General features: G+C 32.9%; 1 protein-coding gene across 3 annotated transcripts in view; it reads right to left on the bottom strand.

Moving 5' to 3' along the window:
- LOC124360215 (aquaporin AQPcic) overlaps positions 1-27,305 on the bottom strand; it is an 81,223-nt gene that overhangs the window by 17,772 nt on the left and 36,146 nt on the right. Inside the window, exons 1-2 of one of the 3 annotated variants that reach the window (XM_046813628.1) lie at positions 26,663-26,810; positions 3,975-4,174 (exon numbers count right to left, since the gene is read on the bottom strand). In XM_046813628.1, coding sequence (XP_046669584.1) covers positions 3,975-4,174; positions 26,663-26,687 — 225 coding nt within the window. In that variant the 5' untranslated portion in view covers positions 26,688-26,810. Of the gene's footprint in view, positions 1-3,974; positions 4,175-11,433; positions 11,579-26,662; positions 26,811-27,305 lie in introns of those variants that run through there. The other 2 variants (XM_046813629.1, XM_046813627.1) reach the window with 2 other exon arrangements.

Raw genomic sequence — 27,305 nt, 5'->3', positions numbered from 1 at the left:
GATAGGCCTAATTGTTTACTGTGTCAAACATGCGACGTGCCGCATGCCGGCTGTTCTACAAGTAGGTGAGACTACTAGAGGTGATACATCAAGTGGTGTCTTGTATTACATCTTATTGCACTAATTCACTAATATCGTTCAGATACACACCAATAGAATACAGTTTAATTTCCTTCTAATTATTATAAGGACACGTTATTTTCAGTAATTACTGTAGCAATTTCAAATTGTAATTGTATGAAAGACAAGATTTTTCATTAACAGTTTATGGAGTCGGTAAATACAGCCGTATCTCACTGTTAAGTCAAAATTTTGATGTAAAGTCCACAGCAAGGAAAGTATTTAAATTAGGTATTTATTTAATTTTTAAATAACAAATTTGAGTCTCCTTACTCTTAAATTTTTGAACATTGAATTTTATACTGAATGAAAGGAAATAGAAAACTAGGAATCCATGAAAAACAATGACGTAAATTAAACACATAGTCTACGCAATAATTATTTGGTTGTATTGTTAGTTTCAAAATACAATTACTAAAGTACAGGTACATAATGAATAGGTTCTTCAAGACTAGAGAAGTCCGTGTATGTCGTTTCGGTGTATGTCTGTCCGTCTGTGCGATAGCTGGTGACAGAAAGGTCATTGAGACTTTGGACTTGGGTTTGTCTTTGGTTTTCTTAGTCCAAAGACAAACCCCATTGAGTTGGGTCAAAAAATGAAAAAGGCAAAGTACCAATAATAAGGAAAATGGTTACATTCAGTTCCGTAGTTTCGTAAATTATGTCGGTCCCTTCGATACTGCGTTATGTAGGTATATTTAATAATTCTTTAAAGCTGGACCAACCAGAAGCATTATGTTACCAATATGTACCTTGTACTGACTATCTTAACAGCTTCTCTATTAAAGGTTTTAACATTATTTTATATGTTAATTTGCAAACATTTTAATGATTAGTCAATTTTTTCAGTTGGGTTCTCCCGACTGAGCTATTTACTTGTGGCTGTAAAATCTTAAGGCATTACTAATCAAATTCGGTTTGGAGATAAAAGATCTCCTCTTCTACAAAAATGGTCTTTTTCGTAAAAAACACTGTTAAAAACTACTACACAGTTGATTACGTACATATTGTGTAGTTTTACTGATGACTACAGATTTTTACTTGAACGAATGACGAAATAAAGAGTAGCATTTTATTCAGATCTTTACCGTAAACATAGCTTCTAATAAAGCTTCGATTCTCTAACCGAGAGATTGTGAGTTCAATTCCCTTAGAAGTAAATACAAATTACAAATGGGTTTACACAGGTACTTTAAAAACGTTTAATGTAATTAATTAAAAAGCCATTGGCACAAAAACCCCTTTATAAAGTGGATCGTTCGTACGAAGCAAAATGGTTATTCAATATCCACTATTAACCATTCTATGCACTGAAAGAATTTTTTGTCAGTATTGCGGTTAGAATAACCCAGAGGTGTCGAAGTCCGTGTATCAATTGCCGGTATTTAGTTCAGCGGTTGTATCAATGGAAGAACGTGACCCCCCCCCCCTCCAAAATACTCACCATCCACACATTACAACACTGCAGTCGTATAGAGAGTTCGATGAGGGTTACTTTCAGCAATAAACAACTGGAACATGAATTGACGTAATAAAATATTTTATACGTTTGGACATATGATTTATGAGGTGAGATAAAACTACTGCTGACTATTACACATTGACGTACGCTGGTAAACTTATATAATAAAATCACTGATTCCGTCAACTTCCACACACACCCAACCACCGTTACCTTAAGGTGGACCACAAGTGTCTCAGACCAGTGTCTGTCACAAGTGTATGACGTGATAACATATTTTATACGTTTGTACATATGATTTATGAGGCGAGATAAAACAATTACTACATTAGTACAAAATGGTGTGCGGATCTCTTTACTTTATAAAGACTTTATGGCATCTGCTTAAAATCGCGTAGTTGCCTATCCCTCCTTGCGATAGCTCTAGTGAGACAGACTCTAGAGACTTGTATGTAGCTTCTGGACCAAGGAAGAACGCTACTGATTTTAGGATCAAAAGGTCAAAATTAATTTATAAATAAATAAATTGAAGGTAAAAATAATATTTTACAATATTCTGTTCTAATAGTTAACTAAGATGATTACAAGAAAATTGCAAAGTAAATAAATTAGTAAACCAACCGAATATAATCATATTATATTACCGTATGATATTTAAACACATGTAATGAAGGTACTTTTGTGGATACATCCTGAGACCTTCGTTACGTTCCGATCGATTAATTGTATCGCAAAAATACAATTTTCCCATTCGATTACACTTAAATTTCTATATTTTACTCTTTACGAACCAAACAGCAACATTACAAGTGTTCTTTACCTACAGAACGTATTGGAATAGTAAAAATTTTTGTGAATTTCGTTCCTGGACTGAAGATAAATTATTATTATAATTAAGGTTTAATTTACTAACAAATAAATGTCATACAAGAGCTCGATCTGTGTTCGACGCTCGATCTCTACCCTAAGGCCATTTATGGTTGTATGCGGCGTTATATTTTATTACATTTCATTTTGGTACATTTAAATTAGTTTTTATAATTGTAAATGAGTCTGAAAATGTTTAAATTTATGAAAACATGTTTATGTCCCCGTAAACTAAAAATTATATTCGCACAACTATAATTCTCAAGAATCTAAAAAATTGTAAAGTTATTGAAACAAAAAACCTTCACAGCCATTATTTATAAAACTTACATGCAATTTTTAAAATACTTCTGAAATTATAGCATTGCGGTTACAGTGTGTGAAAAATGTCAACTCAATCTGTAAAATGTTCATATAATTTGTCTTTTTCTAACGCTGAATAGAATGTAAATGTGTGGCAAGTCCAATGTATTAATCAAATAAAACTAATTTAAATGCGCCTGCGTGGCAACAGTTTTAGAAGAGATGTGTTCACGAATTGGTGTTATGATCTCAGTAGCGACATCTCAGGATAAACAATCTCCCCTAAAACAATTCAGTTTATACTTCGTATTATTCGTAGATTATAAAAATAGTGACGGATGATTGCATTATACTTTATAATTTGCTTGTAAACACTAATCTTGTTTTTGACTGAGACCGAATAAAAGTTCTACTTCAAACTGGGGTACGCCCTGAAACGGTCAGAAAGGTGGTCTTGTTTAGCCAAGCCTAACAACAAGCGCGGTTAGCCAATTGACCATTGTGTGGTCTGATATGTGTTCTAATTACCAACACCGCACCTTCCGTGGCCCGGGTCGACTCTCGCGCTCCCAGTGTGGGTAGGAGGGTGCGGCAACACGCCCCGCGCGCACTCGCGCACTTGACACAAGCGATCCATTATAACAGAAAAACTATTCACAGTTCATAAATAATACAGCGTTCACAACAATGAGACCTCGCAATTATAATAGTTACAACTAATAAGTATTGAACGTTTACATAAGTAATGGGGTCGGTTGCCTAACGCCCAGTGAAGGAAGAATTATGAAACATTTGATGAGGGTTCACAATCGTCTTTCAATTGAAGAGTGGTCATACGTCCTGGATCAAGTGAACTTATGGATGACTCATGACGTGAGAGTGGACTTTATCTTTTCACCGATCTCTCGCACAACACTCGCGATGGCAACTGATAAGGGCTGGCCGCAACTGAAGAAAGTTGGTCGCGTAGGTGTATTTCATTTTCAGAGACGATTATCTGGTCTGCACAATGAAGTCGTTACTGCAGGCCCCCATCAATCCGCCTGTCGGGGTATAATCACAGCTATTGTCTCACGAAAGGTTACAACTCTACAGATTACGGACGTGGAGAATACACTGATGCCGGCCGACCAGAATGTCAGGAATCGCTCATACGAGTAGTACATTTCAAGATCATCGTTACGAGAAGAACGAGGGGCAGGAAGAGTAGAGGATTCTTTACCTGGACCATGGTGGCGATGATGAAGCCGAAGGTAAGAGCGATCCTGACGACGGGATCTCCGGTATTGCTGACCTGCACGCCGGTACAGGATCCCGTGCCGACCAGCACCAACAAGAGGGTGCCGATTAACTCGGCTGCCAGACACCGCCATATGGTCTTGGTGTCGGTGATGTCATCGATGCCGATGATTTTCTTGGTGTCTGAAACAATACATAATGCTCGTCAGTAGTGGAGACGGTGAATGCAAGAAATCGAATAAAACTGCATTATTTGGAATCCATTGTAGCTTTCTACTGGGGTACACTTCAGCTACCTCACCGATAATTTTAATATGGGTGGAAAAATATTCCCACATTATACTATAGGGCTCTTGGATTTTAAAGTTCAATTATCTTGTATGAAAAATATTTGTACTTGAATAAAAAATAAGTTTGAAAAAAATTGTGTAAATAAAACAATTTGGTATACAGCAGATTAAATATTAAATTTGGTATACAATAAGAAAAAATGTCAAACGAGTATTAATGTATCACTTTACTACAAACCCTTTCTCGCTGAAGTCATCAAAAGCAATTTTTAGATCATATTTTGTAAAATATAGTTTTAATATAATATAGTAACTGATATAACGCATAATTATTATTGAATATTAAAAAGATATGTTTGTTACTATTTATATTTTTCCTATAAAATTAATAAAATATTGACTCTGAATCTGTTAATATGACTCATTTAACTACGTGAATTTTATACAATTGAAAGAAGCAAAAGAAACTTTCATTATGGCTTAATTCCAATTAGAGCTATTACGCTATTTTAAATTGGCAGAAAGAAGACCTCAGGAGAAGTAAGAATAATAAAATAATATTGATTTACAGTGTAGGTTTCCCTCCCCCCAAACATATATTTTTTTGTAACTAACACACGATATACCTCACATTTAAGTTTAAATTTCTGTAATATATTATTTAATACAGAAGTTAAAAACACTATATAAAATAACTCGCTAAACGCATAGAGGTAGGAAAACCTCCACTTGTCGAAAATAAGACAACTAGGTTACTGCAATTGTGCTGTAATGTAATGAATGGATGGATGGAATCTCCAACGCCAATCCACCCAAATTGAGGGGCGATGTAATCTTCGTTCAATCCAATTTGGTAATGGTGGAAAGTAATAAAATAAAGAGCTCTTCACTTTTAGATAATGGCACAGATAACGATTCCAGCACGATCGCTGTTGCCTTATCATCTCGTCCATCTCCCTTCCGGCTCTCCAGATCAGCTGATTGCCCTCCGCCTATAGTCTAATTGAATGTGGCTGTTTGCAAATTTTGAATTTGATTCCTGGAATCAGTATTACCTTTTGCATGTATTGTATGATCCATTGCTATTTATAAAGCTGAGAGTAGAAAAAAATACAAGGGCAACTAGAGATCGCGATGTATGAAATCTGTTGTGAAGTTAAATTAATATTCGTTCGACAAAAGAGTGTTGCGCATAAATATAATAGATAATTTTACCACAATATTCCAAGTAGAAACAATGCTGTACTAAAGCTATACTAAACGACCTTACTTTGTACGAGAGGGATCGCAACACATTGGAGCACAAAGGTTATTTAAAGGTATTCCTATTAACCAGAGAAGTGTAGTATGTGGAAGTACACAAATGATTCTGGAAAAATATTGCTACTCAATATTTGAATTTGTATAAGATTAAATAAATAAAAAAGTTTACAAATAGATTTAATTTTGAATGTATTTTTATCTTTGTGATTTATTTTAATAATATAAATGCTAAAGTGCCTTTGTTTGTTTGTTTTGCTTTCACGCGTAAACTATTCAACCGATTGTTCTGAACTTTTAACATGAACGCTTATATATAAATATTATATATATATATATATATTATATTATATTATATATATATTATATATATATATATATATATTTAATATTATATATATATATATATATATATATATATATATAATATGTGTATATAATATATATATATTATTGGCCAGGAAATAAGGCAAAATTAAGCATGGAAAATAAACATATTAATAACAAAGTAAATTACAATGGCCATAAATATAATCTTATTTACGTATTTTCTCAACAACAAGATTCACTCAACATTTGCGTCGGAAATATAATTCACTCGTACCAACAGTGGTCATACACGTGCAACCATACTAAATTGCGTGCAAAGGAGCGGGTCACTGCTAGCAGTGCAGATACAAGGGACTTTTAACTTTACATCAAAAGACTGTTACAAAAATGAAATTAGTTGTCCTTTAACAAAAGTAGTCTTCTATGTCTGTATATATTTTCTTAATCAGGGAAGAGGAAAAATTAGCTATGGAAAACATCGAAGTAAATTACAGTTACCATAAATATACATATTTGACACATTTTCTTGATCGTGGGAATAAGCCAAACTAAACATTGATGTCGGAAATATAATTCACTCGGACCAGAAGTGCTCACACAGGTGTAAAACCTACGGAATTGCGTGCGAAACCGCGGGTAAATGGTAGTAAATAATGTTTGGCATATTTGTGTTTCGATTTACATATTACCAAATTTACAAACAAAATATACTCTAGACTTCGATTCCAAATTCCCTCTTCGCACATTTTGAGACATTAATTTATTAATTGCTATTATTTTTAGCAGATATACGGATAAAAAGTTAATTCACTGATGGGTGATAAAGTCTCTCTAAAGGGAAAAAAATACATACTCATTGATTTAACCATTTAGAATTATTAAACTAAACCACATATTATCTACGGTATTCGCATAATCAAAATCTGACATTTAATTTTGTAGTTTTTAACACAAAGAAACAATTTACTCTGAATTAACACAACACGAAATAAAGACATTTTAGTTAGTTTTTTTTTGGAAACATTGTACGTGTTTATATTCGGGGCACGATTAGCTACCAAATCCTTGTTACAGAACATCCAATCTCGCTATTATATAGCCAATTTCCATAATGAAATTTGAGGCTAAATTATCTGCAAACAAGATAAAACTGCTTGTTAAAGCCATTACAAAACCCGAGTGGGTAGCCAATTTTTGAGTGAGCCAAAAGTGGCAAACGTGTGCCATTTAGCGAGATAGCGGTGTAGAAACAGCGGCAGCAGCAATAAATCTGGCTGGGAGATACGAGATAAGGTACCCTGAGGGCCCGGCCGACTGTCGACTACCGAGGGCTTTCATGTGACCGCGGCCTCCGGCAACCAGCACTCCGATAGTGATTTACTCGAATATAAACGCTATTGGCTGAAAATTAATAAAGTTATGGGTTACTAATTTCTCATACCACTTGGAGAAACAACAGTTTGTTATATGTGTATTATGAAGCGTACATAGGTTGTTACCTTCCTACTACATTACATTTCTATACAAAGCTTGTATTTTGAACCGGAAGTTTCTGTAAAATAAAAGTGAGTATATTAATTTCGTATATATTTATGCAAGGTTCATAGGTAAGACAAATTTATGCAGGGCCGGACTCATGTCCCGCCACCCCCTCGTCACACCGCTTCACCCCCCCCCCTGTGTAATAGTCACAGTTTCTTAGAAAATGTAATACACGATATAAAAAATTTAGCCTGTAATAGCATTAGTGATTAGATTGCGCTATTTCGTCTGCCGACACGATCCCTGCAAATAGACGTGAGGCAGGATCTGGGATCGGCCCCCCCTAACTGGTTGCCTGAAAAAAGTTCGGGCCTGAATTTAGGTGTCCCTGTTGTCGAAACGATGCTAAGAGTTTATTTTAAGCTACTTGGTCACCGAATCTTTTTGGATCTCCAGGATCCAGATTCCAGGAGTCATGTCTGTGACAGCGTTAGATTCCAGACGCTGCACTAAGAAGGTGGATCGGATTTAAACTCAACCAACATTCACAAATTTAGTGGCATAATGATAAGAGGCCGGTTGTAGTGCTCCGACCTTGAGTTTTATATAAGGACAATGTTAAACTTGAAACACCTTTAGTCCTTATTTTGATAGTAAAATTATAAAATTAGTAAGAATACAATTAATACGCATCCAAACGCATTCTAGTTTTTATTCGAAACTGTATTTAATATTTTAACGATGGATTATAAAAATATTTTAATTTCCTTGAAAACCAATGCAAATATTGAAAATATTAAAAAGAGCTTGGGTTTGTTTTAATTATGTCTTTAAAATGAGACACCTCCCATAGTTTTAAGACTAAAAATAAGAGCTTAAACTTTTCAAGTTATAAAATTATGAAAATAAATTAAAGATGGCCCCAGTACAACAAGTTCTTAATCTCTAAAGATCCACAATTCTGATTTCCAAAGAACACTTAGTCATATTGTCAACTAAAGGACTTCTACCCTAAAATACTAGTTGGTTTATTGGTTATATTCTACCATACTTTTGTCTATTCTAGATACTGTGTAAATCCTTCTTCATTAAACTCACAGACTTATGTCTGTCTGTGACCACCGCTAAGGATACTAGTACGGAAAACCTGTTCACAAGTAGCTGACAATATTATACTGACACGTTGGAGGTGAGAGGCCAGCGCCTGAGCTCATCGCCAAAGGATCCGGGTTTGAATCCTGTTTTAAGCATGGTATTTTTACAAAGTAAAATTTATTATCTGAGGCTAGTCCGTCATAAATGATTCACTACTCATAAAAAAACTACCAGGGGTAGACAAGTTAAAACTCAGGGTGATTTGATAACACATACCATAAACTTCATCTTAGAAACCAAAGAGGCAACTTCATAACAATTGATTATTCCTTATTTTTTATTAAAAGAATTAAATGAAACTAAACCAATGTAACTAAAGCAATAAATTCATTTCAAAGTTAATACCAAACTTAGTTTTAATAGGTAATTAATTTCCAAAAAAGCATTTACCGTATGAGAGACATTTGAATTTACGAGGATATTACGTAACATATTCACCGTGTTTTCTGAATAATTTCAAATTGGACTTCCCATCTTTATACTTTACAATATGGATTTGTCAAGTTTCTCTTATTGGGTTTATTTTGTTTCAACTAACGAATTAACTAACTCAATGCAAACATACTTTGAAGTGCATAATGTGTTTATTCAGGAACCTCTTGACTTGAATTAAGTACCAAGTGAACATTAATAGCTTTAGATTTTTAACAAAGCACAAAAAACATTTTAACGAACTATCGAAATGTTTGACTGGCATAAAATAGTACTCATATTGTTGTAATGAGGCTTCAATTAGTGTTTGTTTGTTGTACTTTGGAAAATAAACCTAACTAGAATATAATTGAGGACTTCTTGGAAGCTGAAAAGGGGATCAGATGAGATTGTGAGCGAAATTATAAACCTATATCTCATTTTATTAGGCAAAATGTGTTACCATGTCACATATTAAAATTTCATGAGATTATACTCAGTTAGTTTACAAATTTATGTTATGCAATCATGGTTATCCAGTGCAAACATGTTTGCTAACGCTCAGCAAAATCTCAAGCTCACTTAGAATCTCATGGACTATAATCTCGATGTTTCCTTATCCAGACATGATGCTTTATGAAGAATGTTACGTCCATAGGTCATTTCGTTTTCACGATATTGCGCGAGCGGACAAACAGACGGTGACAAAAATGAACATTTTTCAGCCACTCAAGTTTTGGGCTTCGCTAATTAATGTGCTACTATTAAACATCATTTGAAAAAATGTTGATTAATTACTAAAAAGAATACACTTTGAATACTTTTGTATTCTTTATTTATTAAATCCTACTTTCGGATTCGAAGAATCCATCTTCAATTACTTGCAGGTTAAGGTTAATAAATTAAGTAAATAAATAACTAAACCAAATTGATATATGTTTTAACTACCTTGGGGGCTAAATTTTATATTACATTTTTGTAAGTGATTCATTTATATAGTTTAAAAGGCTATCAAATAACTTTTGTTAACAAAGCCTTTCCCGAAATGTACATTGTACAAAAAAAGTACAAAACTGTTCTAAGGTGAATTCTTGTTAGTTATATTAAATCAATTTCGAGGCTATATTTCTAACAGTTTTCTGTTCACATGATGAGATACTTATGGCTCGGAGACAGAAAGTGAACGTAATGTTGAGCATGAAGAAGACTTCAGTGCATTAGATGTGGCTGATCGAAGGTGATCTTGTGATGTGGCCCGAATCAGATTTGTTCACTGCGAGTCGTTTTCTCATGGCCATTTAACCTTGCATTAATGGGGGGGGGGGGATTGGTAAAGTAAGTTTAGGCGGCGGTGAACATGTTTAAGAAATGGTGTGAAAATGGAATTCGGAACAAATTACTAGTTATGTAAATAAAACATCATCATACTTACTCATCAAAACTTGTGAGGTTCTAGTACTAATATACCAAAGCTAGAATTATTTTATACGTGATGGTCGAAAAGCTATGTGACCAAGTGTAATCCACAAAATTGTAAATAGCTATAGTTTTTGGTTAATACAGAAAATGACCACCAGCTTTTGTGAGGGTATATCTGGATAAAAGCAATCAACGACTCTTTATAATTAGGACCATAGTGATGGCGCCCTAATGATTACAATACTATGTTGAGTGCAATTTGACAATGACAAATAAAAATAATTTTTACAAATATACTTATTTCCGTTAGGTGCAAAGAGTATCAATGTCAATTATTATCCCCTTAGTAATTTTAGGAATTTTTTAACACGTATCAGCCTAGTATAGCTACATGTACACCGCTGTACGCGGAATACTTACCGAGCGTAGTCACCTGACCGTGTTAATCTGGTCTGTGACGAATTAAACTATGTAGGATATCATTTATTTAAAATAGTACTTTTTCGGCGTAGTTTACTGTGTAACAACTGTGCACGGTTGTAAACGTGTTAAATGTCATAAAAGAGTATCGAATGAAATTTTTTATTAAGCATAAATTTTTAGTAGCTCATTATGAGGGTTTTAACTTCACTCCTGCAATGTCTTAAAGGCCATACAAAACCCCAAGTTAAGTACGAATAATCATAAACAGGTTACCTAACTAGTGTATCTTAATTATACTGAATTATAAGTAAAGTTATGGAGAAAGCGAGGTATCCGTAAAGGTGATATAACGTGGTATGTTTTTGTAATAAACGAAAGGTACATCTGAAAACGTTAATTTCATCTCAACACGATTATTTACACAGAAATGGACAAAGATTAAAAATCTATTGTATTTAAATAGGAACAGAATTGATAAAATTTTTGATTTTGACCACAAAATTTTATACTATTACATATTGTATTGTTTGCGTAATTGGCTACAAATATAATTAAAATTAATTCAACAGTAATTTTTTGCAAATGCAATGAAAGAGAATATAAAATATTTTATTATTATTTCAATTTGTTGGTAGAGCAGACAATCCAAAAGGCACAAACACAGACACTCACACTTGCCCAGCATGTCAGTCGAGTGAGTGAGAGGGCACGACACTGTACAAGAGCAGGACGCGGACTGAAGCGAGAGAGCGAGCGAGTAGAGCGAGGGGCAGCCGGGAACTGACTGAGTGACAGAGCGCTATCATTTCGCGGGCTGCGGCCCACCGTACACCTCGCCTAGCTGAGCTACTTACCGTCACGTGCGTCAACACTGTTCTGGGAACGTTAGGTACGGACTATTTACAATCAGGGCGCATTTCCATGGTTAAACAGTTGCAGTTTAGAGCCGGTACATGGTTGGGCTGAGCGGAACAATCTTAAAGTCACGTTATGTCACCTTTAGGGCATTTTACTCAGTTGACGAGTTTGCGATGGGTCGCTGGGATAGTCTTCACTAACATTTTAAAACAAATATTTCTAATTCCCCTTCTGATATCCAAGAAAATTCGGCCACTATCGAGGAAACGGCGACAGGTGTCACGTACCCAAAAAGTAATTTTAATTCTATATTTATTTATCTATTATTTTTAGTTATAATTAAAATTGTAAAAATAATCTGTGTTAGTTATTAGATTAGGGCTTTTATTTTTATATGACTCTTGCAATACAATTATTGTTAATTGTTTCCTGCAATAAAGAATATTATTATTATTTAGCATAATATTAGTGACCAAAGATGCGGGAGAAAATATAAAAACCGCTGGGATCGTTCCTGTTCAAATACAACAAACAGGGTAAATAACGATAAGGGGTCATAAAATTACCCAATTTGCATTTAAACATTGAATTTAAATTAAATTAAATTTAAATTTAAATTAAATATTAACCCAATTTGAAGAAACGTAGATTTCATTCTTAGCTTTCACTTAGATGTACGAAATAACGAATGATTTTAGAGGTGCGAAAAGTGGGCTATGCCAATAATTTTAGGAAATAATTAATTAGGTGTAATAATTTTAGGTTGGTTACACTTTATTCAAAAGCTAGCTGTATGGTGTCCATCATGATGTTATACCTACAGGAACAGTTTAACCTTAACACTTTTACGACCTTTTTATTACTTGCAGAATAAATGGGAGAAGTGTGGTATCTCAGATCTCATAAATACGCTATGTAGGCTTGATACATTTACAGAAATGTGTCTTTGTAAATAAATCCTAAATTTTTATGAAAACGGGTTTTAACATGAGGTCTAATGACATGACATTTTTGAATATTTACATGATCCACTTAAACAGCAGGCACACAGATTTAACTATTGGTTAATAAACTGTGCTACATATGTTATATTTATGTTATTGATTAGACTACGCAAACACAAACTAGTGGGAATATATTTTTTAATTTCTTTTGCTCCGCTAATATATTTTGAGAAAGATATCTTAATAGTATTGTACAACTGTTAAATTAGAAAAAGGAATTCTTCATTCTATATAACATAAATAAATCATTGGATGAATATGAGGTCCCACTATTTTAAATATTTCCATCAATGTAACATAACGAAGAAAAATATATAGTGAACTCCCAGTATTTCATAACTAGTTGAATGTTGCTGGGTAATAGATTTGTTTGTCATTTGCAAGCTTTATTCATATGCAAATTTTAACCAGTAAGAAAATTACGTCAATTGTCTTAGTCACAAGTACAAGTTATATTGCATCATATTGTTGGGAGTGGTTTGGGATCAGATTATCATTATTTTCAAAGATATTGCATTTTTTCCGAATTTACGTTATTAGTAAGATAGAAATAGCGAAATGTTTAGGTTTACCTTAATAATGGTCATCGTATCGACTGTGCTAGTAAATCCGCCACAAGTCTTGCATTAGTTAATATAATTATCTTCATTATGGAAACATTTTCATCTTTTTTAGTACTAAAATTTGGGCTGAGAATGGAATACATATTTAAGTTGAAAAAAGGTTGAAGAGACGGCTGTAGGGAATAATCTTGGATTTTTATTTTAAAGTACAGAATAGGCAGAAGATTGAGAAGTTTTTAGAATAATCAATAAAAATATCGAGAAAGCCTTTGAATGTATTAATCATATAAAAAATCATCTTATACAGGTCTATAAATAAAATGAAGGGCGTAAAAGTGTTTTAAGTTGAACATTGTTTTTATAAAACTAAAATTAAAACGGTAGTCATTGTTGCTGATTCTTAAAATTAAACAAGGGTCTCTTTGTATAAACAAAATTCACTTTTATTTTAGAATTCAAAATTTTTATAAACAAAATACACAAATTTACCTTGGAATGTGTATTCGTTTATGTCCAATTTATAGTTTCACATTGATAACAATATTTCCTTGATGGTAATGTTCTGGTTAAAGTTGGTTAGTTAACCGTGTGTATGAACATTTGTCGTGCAAATTTACAACCTTGACGACAGCTGTCACTCTTACAACAAATAGGTTATACTTGTGCTACTAACAAAGTCAGCTTCATGACTGAAGCAAAAAGTTTTGGGGTATAGTTTTTGGGTTCATATATAAATTAGCTGATATTATCATAGATCGATATTGAAAGCGTTGAAAATAGAAAAAAACCAACATCCAACCAAATAAAATATGTAACCCCATTTGCAATATATGTAATTGTTTTTTCATCACTTATTCGCTGGGAGGATTGAAACCAAAAATTCTATACTGAAGACCAGCAAAACAAATACATTAGCCGGGCCTGTAAATTGTGTAAAAGAGGCGTGAGTGATATAATGTATGTCTGAATGCTCTATTGTCAGAATGAGTGATTAAGTTAGGTAGGACAATTGTGATACAATGTGTGCATTGTCTGTTCGCAATAAAGTTTATTATTATTATAAATATTTCGTTATATATTAAACATTGCGTATACTAGACCTATATACTTATGTCAAAGCGTTACACATGAATATTATTAGTCTAACGCCCGGCACAGCGAGACTATCAGCTGTTTGGAGACCGTAAACGTGTGAGCCAACGCGCCTACTGAGCTTCGTCTTATCTTGCTTGAGAACAAATGCATGTATACTGTGTGGTGATATGCCTCTTTTATTCTTTACTTACAGAATATTTTTCTAACAGCCAGCATAGTTTTAGGGATTTTTAGGGATTTATGAAGGCATATGCAATGTTTAAGTACACCTACATAGGTCGACCTATTTATTTAATTTACGTCAGCATCTTAAATTTTATTATTGATTTGATATTATACGTTCTTTATTACTGGAGTATATTAAATGACTCTCTTAAAAGAATTGAAATTCCTCAATAATTTTGCATAAATATTATTACTCAATTCAAATAGAGATGAAAAATAATTTTGTAAAAATATACACACACCCTACCCACCTTACCTTTGTAGTTTCCTTTAATAAAAAAACTAAAAACAAGAACGTAATTATTTTCTTTTTGTAAGGATATGTACCTTTATTTTAATAATTAACAACACGTTTTCTACAGCATAAAAGTGCTATTCCTTTTTTAGATCTATGTAAACTTTATAAAATAGTGTTCTTTTCACAGAGAGAAAAGGTATGAAATATATGTAAGTGTTTACTAATACCAGGAAGTAATGTTAAACATAATTTATGATATTACCTACTATTAAAATTATTGAACAAGTAAAGTTTGGATTAGAATGAATACAATTTGAATATTATTGTCTTGATAAACGTTTTTTAAAGAAGGACAAGGAGAAGGCTGTATTTTTAGGTTGTCATATTTAATCGTTAATTGGATTACTCATCTTGCCGGATATATCAAAGGCTCTTTGCAACGAGTGTTCTCTTCCCGAAACAGTTTGGCGGTAAAGTAAGACTAAGGCAGTTTATAACGTCTCAGTGCCGGGGATTAAGATTACATCTAAGACCCTAGATACCAAACCAACAAAGATACGCCTTATCGAAACAAAGGATTTAAACTTATGAGACAGAAAGAGATAAATTTAGAACAGCGTAAGAGTGTGTGTTAACCTAGATCTTTGGTTCAATCGTGAACGGTGTCACAACCCACATGAATATCTTCGGAGAGGACTGTTCAAAATTTGATTACCTTCTATAAAACCAGATCAATTCTCATCGAATGCCAGGTGAAATATTTGATCAACAGGTTACAACAAGTTTGTTCCAGATTTGATGGAAAGGTTACAATTTAATTAGACCTGATCTCGTAGTCGATCTTGTAATCATACAGCTCTAATTGATCAAGTTCGATCTGAAATCGTCCATGGATCTGTCAAATTTTGATACCAATAACAGTTATTATCTTAATTTCAGAATATTTTCATAGATGAAGATAGTGCATTGATATTGCAACCGGCAAAGAAAAATCGTTATCTTTGATTCTTGAAAAATATATCATTTTATAATTGATTACTTTAATAAATGTGTTACCAGGTGACGCATACATATTCCTGTCTAGCCAGGCCTCTCCAAAAAAAGTAAAAATACTTGAAACCAACTCCAAAATATATGCCAGATATATGTAGCAACTCAAAATGTGAATTCCATAACGGAAACAGGATTTTTCCGGACATTTGACATCGTTCAGTGAAACTAAACAAAAAACCTGTAACACTACGTTTCGAGATCTGCAATCTGATCTCTTCTTCAGGTAAATAACTAACCTAATACATCAAAAACTTCAAAAAAGAAAATCCTTAGCACTGACCAACGGTGAATAATTGGGTTCCACAAGACACTCACGCATATGTCGATGTATCGTATATTTTACAAATAGAATAACAAGCAGAACACAAATATATCACCCGATCTTTACTGTAAAAAGTCTGGTAGTGAACACGCTAATTTTTGCTAGTTTTCCTACCTACATTATCAAATGAAAATAACTCTTGTAATATTTCGACATGATAAATGTTACAATGACACTATATAACACTACAGCTGACAATATCAGTTTAAGAGGGCGTGCCGTACACAGTGCCGTAACCTTGGTTTCTAAAAAGGGTGGCTGGGACCTTTTACAAGTGAACAAATTTAACAATCCCACAAAAAACCAAGTTGCGAGTATTCAAGTATCAGTTCAAGTGTGAGAATCGTCACAATGCTAATAAAGGGTTAATTATTCAAATACATTTTTCTTTATATATATTTTAGGATGAGCGTTTCATTACTCGAAATGACTTCATGGTTACGGCACTGGTCGTTAAACACTATACTATATTAAACTGCTTTATGGTTAATGCATTACTATCGTACAAATTACTAACGTACAACACATAAATCTCTATTATATTATGATTATTATATTTAATAAAGCTGTGAGCGCACTACATGATTCGTACAGGACGTATAAAGTTAGACAGTTTCAATTCACGCTCTGATTTTCCTCACAATTTTGATGTCAAGTGTACGCCCGTAACGATGTGGTCAACGAAAGAGAGTCAAGGATGGGTTGTGGAAGGGAGGGAAGCTCCTCGGGGGAATCAGCTGACATTGTACCTCCTAATGTCCCATCGTTTTGTAAAATACACGGCATTATCCCGCCGTGCCGGGAAGGTCGCAGGCGGCGGTGGTCGTGACGCGGGTATTTGCGTCTTCCGTCAACACAAGGTGCATTGTAGCGACCGCCCGACACGACCTCCGGGCTTTCTACATTATTCGGTGTCCGACGAGAGTAAAAGCGCCAATTTCATAGTGACCACCGAACCGGGGAGAAGCCGGATCCTCTTTCTTTGCTGAGCAGAGTCGTGCTGCACAGCTGATACAATTATCGCCGCTCCACTCCTGATGAATTACCTCTAGTTACGGACTCCAGGTGAAGTAACGCTCTTCAATTAGTGAAATTTAATGACAACAAGAAGAATGAGCAGCATAAATCTCCATATCTGCGATGGAACACTTTTCCTGGTATTACGACAGATGCTGTACACAGTTACAGCTTTCATCTAATTACTGGCGAATAAATGCGAAATTAAGAGTTACTTTATGGAAACACGTAAGATGCTTTAAATAAAGTCACATGAAAATAAAAATTTATCATACACGTAACTACTGGTAAATAAATGCGAAAATAAGAGTTACTTTATGGAAACACGCAAGATGCTTTAAATAAAGTGAAACATGAAAATACAAAATTTTTATACACGTAACTACTGGCAAATAAATGCGAAAATAAGAGTTACTTTATGGAAACACGCAAGATGCTTTAAATAAAGTGACACATGAAAATAAAAAAGTTTTTATACACGTAACTACTAGCAGATAAATGCGAAAATAAGAGTTACTTTATGGAAACACGCAAGATGCTTATAAAGTCGCACATGGCACAAAGCTATTATAAACGTAACTACTTATTAGGTTGGGGCAATATAAATACCTATTATACAAACATACGTACAATGTTCGGTTTACAAATGTCGCAATAAATAATGGAAGAACAAATATACATTGAAAGGATAATAGGGATTCATATATTTCCCCCCTTGTGTTACAAAATTATTACACAAAGTTTCGAGGATTGAAATCCATCCTCTTCGTCCGGTGAGGATACAATTATAGAATAGATTTTAATTCTCGAAACGTTGCGTTATACATTTTTTAACGTATAACTATGGTAAATGTCCGAAACCTTATTAACCTTTTAAACCTTTCATTGTAATTAACAAACTTTAAACAAAGAAATATAGAATATTTGGTATTAGATATAATGCAAATAAAACTCCTACATCCACATTACAGAATATTTTGAAAAACGCCAGTTAAATAAAATTAAATTTGTAGACACCAACAAAATAAGTTAAATAGACTTGAAATTTTCCAGTTCAAATTGGAGTTAAACCATTAAATTGTGCCTCAATAGGCTATATAAACAAAATAATCGACATTGACTTAAAATATAGAATAATAGAAAAAGTTTGTAGTGCCAAGAACTACATCAGTCTGATAGTACTGATGAATTCGTTGGGTCACAATAGAAAAAATATAAAATATAATTTAATTCAATACACGATATTATGGAAATCATACACGACAAAACTATTGGTTACTTTAAACATCAAACTCACAAAAAACAACTTGGAAATGTCTCTCATTAGCGAAATTTTATAAAAAGAGTTCTTATTAGCCTTTCAATTTGTTATTCGTAAATATTGATTACACGACTTTATTCATGAATTTATGAATAAAATATTGCATTTTATTATATAAATGTGTCAGTTACTTATTATATATTTAGGGGATATTATTGGATAATTTATTACTCATTTCTGATAATGTGTAAACGATCTCTTGTTCTTATTTATGAAACTAATAAGAAAACATTAACATCTTGTAATTTAACTTAAAATCTTTTTTATTTTCATACTTAATATATTTTGTTAAATAAAACGTTTCATTGTGAAATTTGTGGGAAATAATTGGATTTTTCGCCACAAATTTGATGTGACAGAAGAGAAATAACATCGGTATACTTCAAGGATCAACACTGGCACCCAACGTGTTTCTTCCACGTGACGTCAGCAATTACATGCCCAGACATGACAAGGGGGACTCGGCTGCTGACAGTTGCTAAGATAAAGCTGTTACTGACAAGGACTGGTTATCGCACTTTCATTTAAAATATGCGAACACGCACGACTGACATGTGCGTACGTATCTCGCACAGGTTCGCCAACGCTTATAAAATGTTTGACTCACACTAATTTTCTGAAAGGACAAAATTTAATATAATCAGCGGTACTATAATAGTGAACCACAAAAATAAAATAAAAAGCCAACATTGTTCACTGTCGGAGATTTACTTTCAAATATAACTCACACTACATATTTTACAACATTAATTCCGTTATTTAATTACACTTTGATGAGTAGCTCAACCTTGAACGCACGTGTACTTCAAACACTGTCAGCTACGTTGATTAAAGTCAGGCTATGATGACAATCAATTTCATTGTGCCGTATTTGATATCAGTGCCGCCCAATCTTAATACAAGTCTCATACTTGCATGTCATCCACAAAATTGTTTTGTGAATTCATAATTGTTTTTTAAACTTCGATTGTGTTTTGAGATCTCTATGGAGATTTCGGAAATATCTTTCCGAAGTATCTGTTTGGGAGATTAAGCCTTACTTATACAGAGCCGGAATTATTTATGTTCTTTTACTTTCTGATCTTTACAATTATATTAATTCTTAAGTTTTTTTTAATAGATACGTTATTTAGAGTACGTTAGTGTTCAATTTCCTATTTCACTAGTCAGCCATTCCTATTAAACTTTTACGTCACTAACTAGAATGGGCGGTGAACATTTAAACTGGAGACGCGATAATAATAACTCCTAACCTGAGAACTGCCATGGGAATGCACTGATAGAGGCGTTTAAAACACAGGATTGTTTCTTTTTAATTAGTGGATGCCTTAATGGTTTAAATTATTATGTAAAGGACACCCATCCTCTCCGCATACTACATCTGTTCTCCAAGCTCCTTTTTTCCGCGTCCGGCAAGGCAAATTTCGTTAATTATCGGCTTTCACGTCGATTGTCCGAGTAGAGCATGGAGAAAGTGTTTAATTGAAAAAAAGATTAGATGTATTTATATCCATCGCCTAATTCATATAATTGAATAATGTTTCAATGTAAATATACATTGTTTTAATAAAGTTACTGCTAGAATTTTGGTTTTGAACACATCGAGCTGATACACATATACGAGTATGTAAATTTTTGCGCTTTATTTTTAGATGCAGGACCAGTATAATAAACCAGAAGTGCTATCAAATTGTATATACTCCAGTGGAACTAAGATGCTTGGATTATCCCACCCACCTGTAGATTGATGGGATTTTAATGCGGGTGTGTTGCAATCCTGGACAGGGAGGAAGCACTGATTGCGGCTTGTTCGCATGACCGAACCCCTAATTACTTCTGGAAGCCAAAGAAGTCACGCCGCTCCAGGCGTTATAAAACGCGGTGAAACACTCATCCTAGGTAGTCAGCCGCTATCGTTACATCTCCCAGGATTGAGGACATCCGTGTGTTGACGCGAAGTATTAATTGGTATAAAAATAAAACACGATCAACACAGGAGATAAGCTGTTTACTTATTCTGCAGTTGCTCGAGCCCAAGGTTTAATGCCAAGGTCAGTCGTGTTTTTAACAGGATGGCTTAGATGATTTATTTAAGTGCAAATATCACTTCATATTCTGCACTTGGATATTTATATGTTGGATATGTAATATATTAAAAAAATATAAGTATAATTTTATTGTATTTACATGTGGCCTATTATTATGAAAAACAATATATATCTCTTACTGCGGCATTGCACGCTATTTTGTAGGCTTTGTACGTGTATGATCACTTCTGCTCCGAGTGAATTATATTTCCGACTCCAGTGTTCAGTTCCCTTTGTTGCCACAATCAAGAAAGCCCGTCAAATATGTATGGCCATTTTAATTTACTCCGGTCTTTTTTGTATTCTATAGTTGATTTTGCTTTGTTTCCCGACCAAAAAAAATATGTATATATGCACGAGAACCCTAAGTCTGTCAATGGACAACTAAGGTGGGTTTTATAACAGTCTTTAAATTTATGGTAAAAGTTTGATTGGTGTATTTTATATTTGAATTGCAGTACTGACCCAGCACTGCATACTTAATATTTGCTAAAATAAAAAGTTGATGTATATTTTAATAAAACTTTTAATTTTCATATCTGAAAACCTGTTTACTCTGTGCGCAAGAGCGGTTGCAAAAAAGATTGAAGTAAGAAGTGTTGTTATTATTAAACTTACTGTATGCTTCTACTCTATAAATGTCAACAATTTTTAAACGGTGGTTAAATTGATAAAACATAATTATGGTTGTTAAGCAGTGTTTACACAGAACAGCAGATTACATTTTACACCCTTTTTCAATAATTAATAATGTTTATTTGCTGTAATGCAAATTTAGAGAACAGTGCGGCTTACCTCAAAGGGATTTTCAAAATAAGGATAGGCCTGTATCATAAGAAATTCCATGTAAAATTTCAAAACAATTGGTTTAATAGTTTACGCGTGAGAGCGTAACAAACAAAGAAACTCACTTTCACATTCATAATGTTAGGTAAGTAACAAATTTGTAATTGTAATTTTTCATTCAACTGATTATATATATTTCATTCGCATTTTCAATAAAATAGACACCTTGAAAGGAATATCAAATATATTTTATGAATATTTGAAAACTAAATCAGTCCATATTATCAAATGTTAATATAGTATTATAGTGTTATAGTAATATTTATTATTATAATGTACTAAACATAACATGATATTTTGACAAGTGTTTCATAAAACATCGAGATTAGAACAAGAAACTTGCGTTCTTCATAAAAGGACGATTAGATCAAGTGTTTGTTTACATATTTAATACACATTAAATTCATAAAATGATCATTTATTGATTAGGTTATCTCAGTACTGTTTAGTAGTTTTAAAATTATATCTAAATTGACCCTTTTACATATCAAATAAAGGAATCCAAGAATTTTTTGCGTGTATTGAGTTTCTCTATTGCTTCATTGTAACTTCCTCGAAACACAACTATAACGAATGTGATATAGAACATAAAATATCAAGTTTTTGCGGTTGGTAGAAGTTAAGTTTGATATTTCATTTATATTTAAGTGAAAACTTGGTGCATGAAAATAACATTAACTTAATCATACTACCACAAAGAAACGACGATTATTGTATTATAAATTAAGTTAAATACCACTTCTTTAGGTTTCAATACCATCCAACTCGTCCAACTTAGCTTACTAGTTCCTTTATGAGGAACAGAAATCTTCCCCTAATCTAAACTCGATATTTAAATGTTCAAATGAAATCGTGTCAAAGTATCACCGAATCATTAAAATCAGTTGTGAAATAGACAGTAATATTACTTATAATACGATACGATTGAGAAAAAATTTGAACGCCAATAGGAGGGTTTAACTACCAACCGCATTATAATAATACACAAACAAGTCATAGAGGATGATTAACCCAGTAAAGAACCAGTTCCACGTAATGAGCGAGTGTGGCAGAGGAGTGCACAGGTGACCTTATTGCACTCGCCTTTGCCGGTACAGGTGCATGTAACTAATGTTGGGTGTACCACAGGTGTAGTAGATTCTGCCAGTGATGTTGCCGACCACTATTAGTAGCTAATTCCCTCATGAAAAATTAGCTATTGCGTCCCTCTTAGTAAGACACTACATAAGAGGGTGCAATATTTACTAGTTCTAGCTTCTAATATTAGTTTAGAGTGGAATATTATGTGTCTCTGTGCAAATTTGGACGTTTAAGTTCTATTTTACCTAGTAAATAATATACGTAAATTTTTATCAGAAATGCCTAAAGGTAGATTACTAATTTGTTACAATTTAAATAGTTAACACAATACGTTTTTGAACACAACTGGAATAAAAAATATCCTTAAAATTATATTGGAATTTAGGGAAGTTCTTATTTACATATAAACAAAAATCTCTCATCTATCCATGGGGTTTTCGTTTATTGAACATTTTTTCCTGTTCAACATATAGTAGTTTAATTTCAACTTCTAGAAGGCAAGGTCGTTAGCCATTTTAAAACAATCATTAAGATACCTTATTCTACTACTATGAAAATGGTAGATAAGTAATTAAAAAATTAACCTTCAGCAAAAGGGTGCTTCTTTACCTTTTCTGATAAAAAAGTGAGAAACGTGTCGTAGCAAAAATGTAGTATATAACTTCCAGGCACCGAAAGACGTATATCGTCCATAGTTTAAAGGGTCTTCATAATAAAAGATCGTCTGAAATAATGCAATCAAATGGGAAATCCATAAAACTAATTTCGAAATAGTTAACAATTTCGACTATTTATACCGAAAATGAACACCGTTGTAGACACTTTTACTGTCTCAAAATTAGTTATATTTAGATTTTGGTTTATTAGACTAATTTTAAAATGTATAGTTTTAAGGTTGTTTATTGTTAGCACCACATGAGTACTTCCTTAATTGATGGCTGCATAATGTTTTTGCAAACATTAAATATTTTGTTAAAATTAGTTCAACACACATTATTCATTATGTGATAGATAATGCAGAGAGCTATGTAGCCTTGGAATTGGTATATCAAACCTCCTAAGGCACTACAGTATACTGTAGAAATGTATATAACACGAATATTACATATATTTAATCGTTCATTTTTCATCAAGAACTAAATATATTTAAAATATCGATTATCCGATAATCCATTTTAAAGTATCTGCAATATCCCGGGATCTTTTTGAAATCTAAGTTCGAGTTGGTGGTGTCATTTGATAACTGAATAAAAATTATATTGATACACAATGAATCGTGAGTTTATATATTTCTTCCATCCACTCATATTAAATATATTTATCTGAATTAAGTCACTGATAACAACTTTCTATTAACGACATTTTGAGGTTATAAAGCTATTGTTCTGTTGTCTTAGTCCACCGCTTTCAAGTCACTTTTGTGATAAATTAACAAGGAAAACTTTTGGTCTAGTTAAACTTTGTATTTCAAAGGGATTCTAATAGGGAAAACTCAAATTTTCCTGTTCTAGATTAAGGTTACAATTTTCTACACTCTTGACTCTGATAAGACACAATGCTTCTGTTTGTTACGCTTGCCATAATTAACAACGCTATTGTCAATTAAAGCTATTGTGTTTTGTTAAAACCACATCTACTCCACATCCAATAATGATGTAATTTATGAATGGCTGTATTGCGAACAATAATTTCTTATCGATGTTTGTTTCTTTCTTCAATGAGTTACGCATTGCGCTCATTACAAAACTTGTTTAGAAATGACTATAAAATATATTTTGTGATATGTGCTATTTGTAAAGTAACTGTGGCGTAGCCGGATTTAATCTTGGATTTATGGGAGAGGGGATAAACCTGTCTATTTCAAAGGAAAGGAATATTTAAATATTTTGGGCTTTAACCATGTGTTAAAGGTAGGAGTTGCTTGCACTACGTGGCTTAATTAATTATATTGAGAATAATTGTTCTTCTATTTTATATTTATAACTCCTTTGTTTTGTGCGTCTTTCTATGCACTACGTCGCTACAACGTAAAATGTACAATACCATGGTTACTTTCCTTGCTCTTATTGATATATTTGTAAGAGTCGTGGTTCTCTCTTGGAATATATCCAAATTGGATTTCCAGAAGTTTAATTTCAAAACTACAGCGTTAATACGGAAGCAATGGATTATATAAGCCCTATTTCAGTCCAAAGATTTGTTTGAGTAATAATTAATTACTAATTTTACGAGAGAACTTGGGCATTTACAGCAAACTAAGTAATGATTAACATATTTAAATTTATAAATCTAATTTATTACTAGCCTAATGCATGTTTCAAGCCTCCCTCCCCCACCTCTGGCCAGTCCCAACTATCTCAGGGGTTTCGAACCAGTTTTAAAGGCAAAAAAAAAAAATTAAACAAGAATCTATAACTATCAAATGAAGAAAACTGTTTCCATCAACTTTTATAACTGAAAATACACAATAAGTGAATGAATATTAAAGTCAATAGTAAAATTATATCCCTGTCATAAAACACTAGTATATCATATTTTAAAATCATTATATTCAAGTATTAAACTACTTTGACCCAATAAGAAGATTTTAAGCAGTCTCACATTTGTTTACTAAGCGTTCAATTCAAGTCGATTCCCAATAGACTATATTAGATTCAAGGGACCTGCAAAAACTTCAATACATATAATTTAAATATATTTATCAGTCTCTTAAACATTATAGTTCTAAATGCACTCGCGTATCATTATCAAACTTTTATTAGATATACTCTAGATTCTAAGTGAATTTTATCTAACGACGCAACTATACTAGAAGTGTACAATACCCTGCCCACGAGGGGTTTAATAACAATTACGGCGCTGTTATTGATTGTAAAATCGTTCATAAAAGGCTAACTACCTATTATGTTAACTAATGGGCCTGTTACAAGCAATTAGCGTGAAACACGATAACACGCGATTAATGTAGCTGCAATAAGTCGCACTCGGACAGAAATATTCGTGTTTTCAAAACACCAGAAACACCTTTAGGCAAGAACATTATTTTTTTAATTTTTGACATTTCAACACCAGACTCGCACTACACGACCTCAATTAATTTAAAATTGTTTTCTCCAAATGTAGTTCACTCAAGAAACGTTTTAATAAATTAGTTAACAAAGTTTTAGGGTTTTACTATTACTACACGATCGTAACTGTATTTACCCCTGACATTAAAAACCTGAGAATATTTTCACAAATAAATATTTAAATAAAACATAATGATGTATTACTTATTAAACCAAGATATTAACTTTTGACTTATTTAAATAATAAAAATAGATTTTAAACATAAAATAACTGCTAACCTATTTTTTAACATAATAGCTTTATTATTACTACAACACATCTCAGCGGAATGTCTGTTTAGGAAAATATTGGTCAAGCTACACATAATTTTGAAGAGCGCCAAAAGACGGGAACTATTTCTTACTCTTACTTTACATATTTTTTGTTCACTGCTATATAAAACACTAAGCATACGAAGAGATTAGTACTGGAGATGTTATATTTTTATACACATTGTATCACCCTCTCTTCTTCTAACGTATGGTGGCTAATAAAATTTTCACCCTTTTTAAAGCGTCTTGGTAAGGATTAACGAAGTGTTAACATATTCAGATGTTACTATGTACAAAAGAGTAAAAACATTATTAAAACAAATACAAAAATATTTTTTTAATATAAAAAATGTTTAATAGAAACATATGTTAAAATTATTAAATAAAACAATTCTCTTGAAAATTGATTAATTTGTTTTATAACCTACAATTAAGTTCCTATTGATTTAGTTCGGATACATTAAGTCAGTTACTGTTATTATATTTAATTTATTTAATTCAACCTAACTGCTCAAATGCTCTATTAATTCCTATAATTTGGAATATTATTAGTTACAGTTAATTATTCAATATTTGAGATGATTACGGTTCATTAATAAGACAATTCTTTGAAAATTCATTAATTTATTTTGTAACCCTACAATTAAGTTCCTACTGATTTAGTTAGGAAACATTGAGTCAGTTACTGTTTTATGTTAAATTCTTTTTTATCCAACCTAATTAAACAAATTTTCTATTAATTCATATAATTTGGAACACTATTAGTTACAGTTAATTATTCAATATCTGAGATGATTTATGAGGATACTCACTGTCCGCGGACTTATCCCCTGCCATTTCTACACTGGAGTCCTCCTACTGTATACCTCACCGTAGTCACTTGGCCACTGGAACCTCGCTGCAGACGACACACTATTCATACACTACACCACAATAAAAACAATCCCACACCACCTCTCCTCTATCAGTCCTGACTCGTTATCAGCTGCTGATACCGGCTCTATTTCAATCCCGCTCTCTTTCATCAGCATACCGTCATAGCCCATGGCGCTATTCTTGATCGATAAGATAAACATCCTTATCGATACGCTTTGGTTACAATATTTTTACTGACTTTAAAATTGAAAAGGTCACTCGATATTGTTTGAAACCTACTTAAAACGCTGGTTATTTCCCGAGGGTATCGAATCTGCAAATCAGCTGATTCCAAAAATCTTGTCTGAGTGTTTCTTCACTTGGTTCCCTCTCCAGTTCTAGACCAGTCTGTTAGACTATCAGTGTCTTTCAGCATTCTGATATCTACAGAGGACTTTCTACGTGATGTCAATGAAAACATTAATAACATACATAAATGAAATTGAATATACATAAGCTGAATTTTATTTGTAAAAAACTATGATACATGGTGCCATGTTTGAAAATGATAATTTTGACGGTGCGTCCCTGCTTTTTGAA

This window comes from Homalodisca vitripennis, chromosome 4 (genome assembly GCF_021130785.1).
Source record: "Homalodisca vitripennis isolate AUS2020 chromosome 4, UT_GWSS_2.1, whole genome shotgun sequence".
Lineage (NCBI taxonomy): Eukaryota > Metazoa > Arthropoda > Insecta > Hemiptera > Cicadellidae > Homalodisca > Homalodisca vitripennis.
The sequence above is the reverse complement of the archived record's forward strand: the minus strand, read 5'-3'. Positions and strand labels throughout refer to the sequence as shown.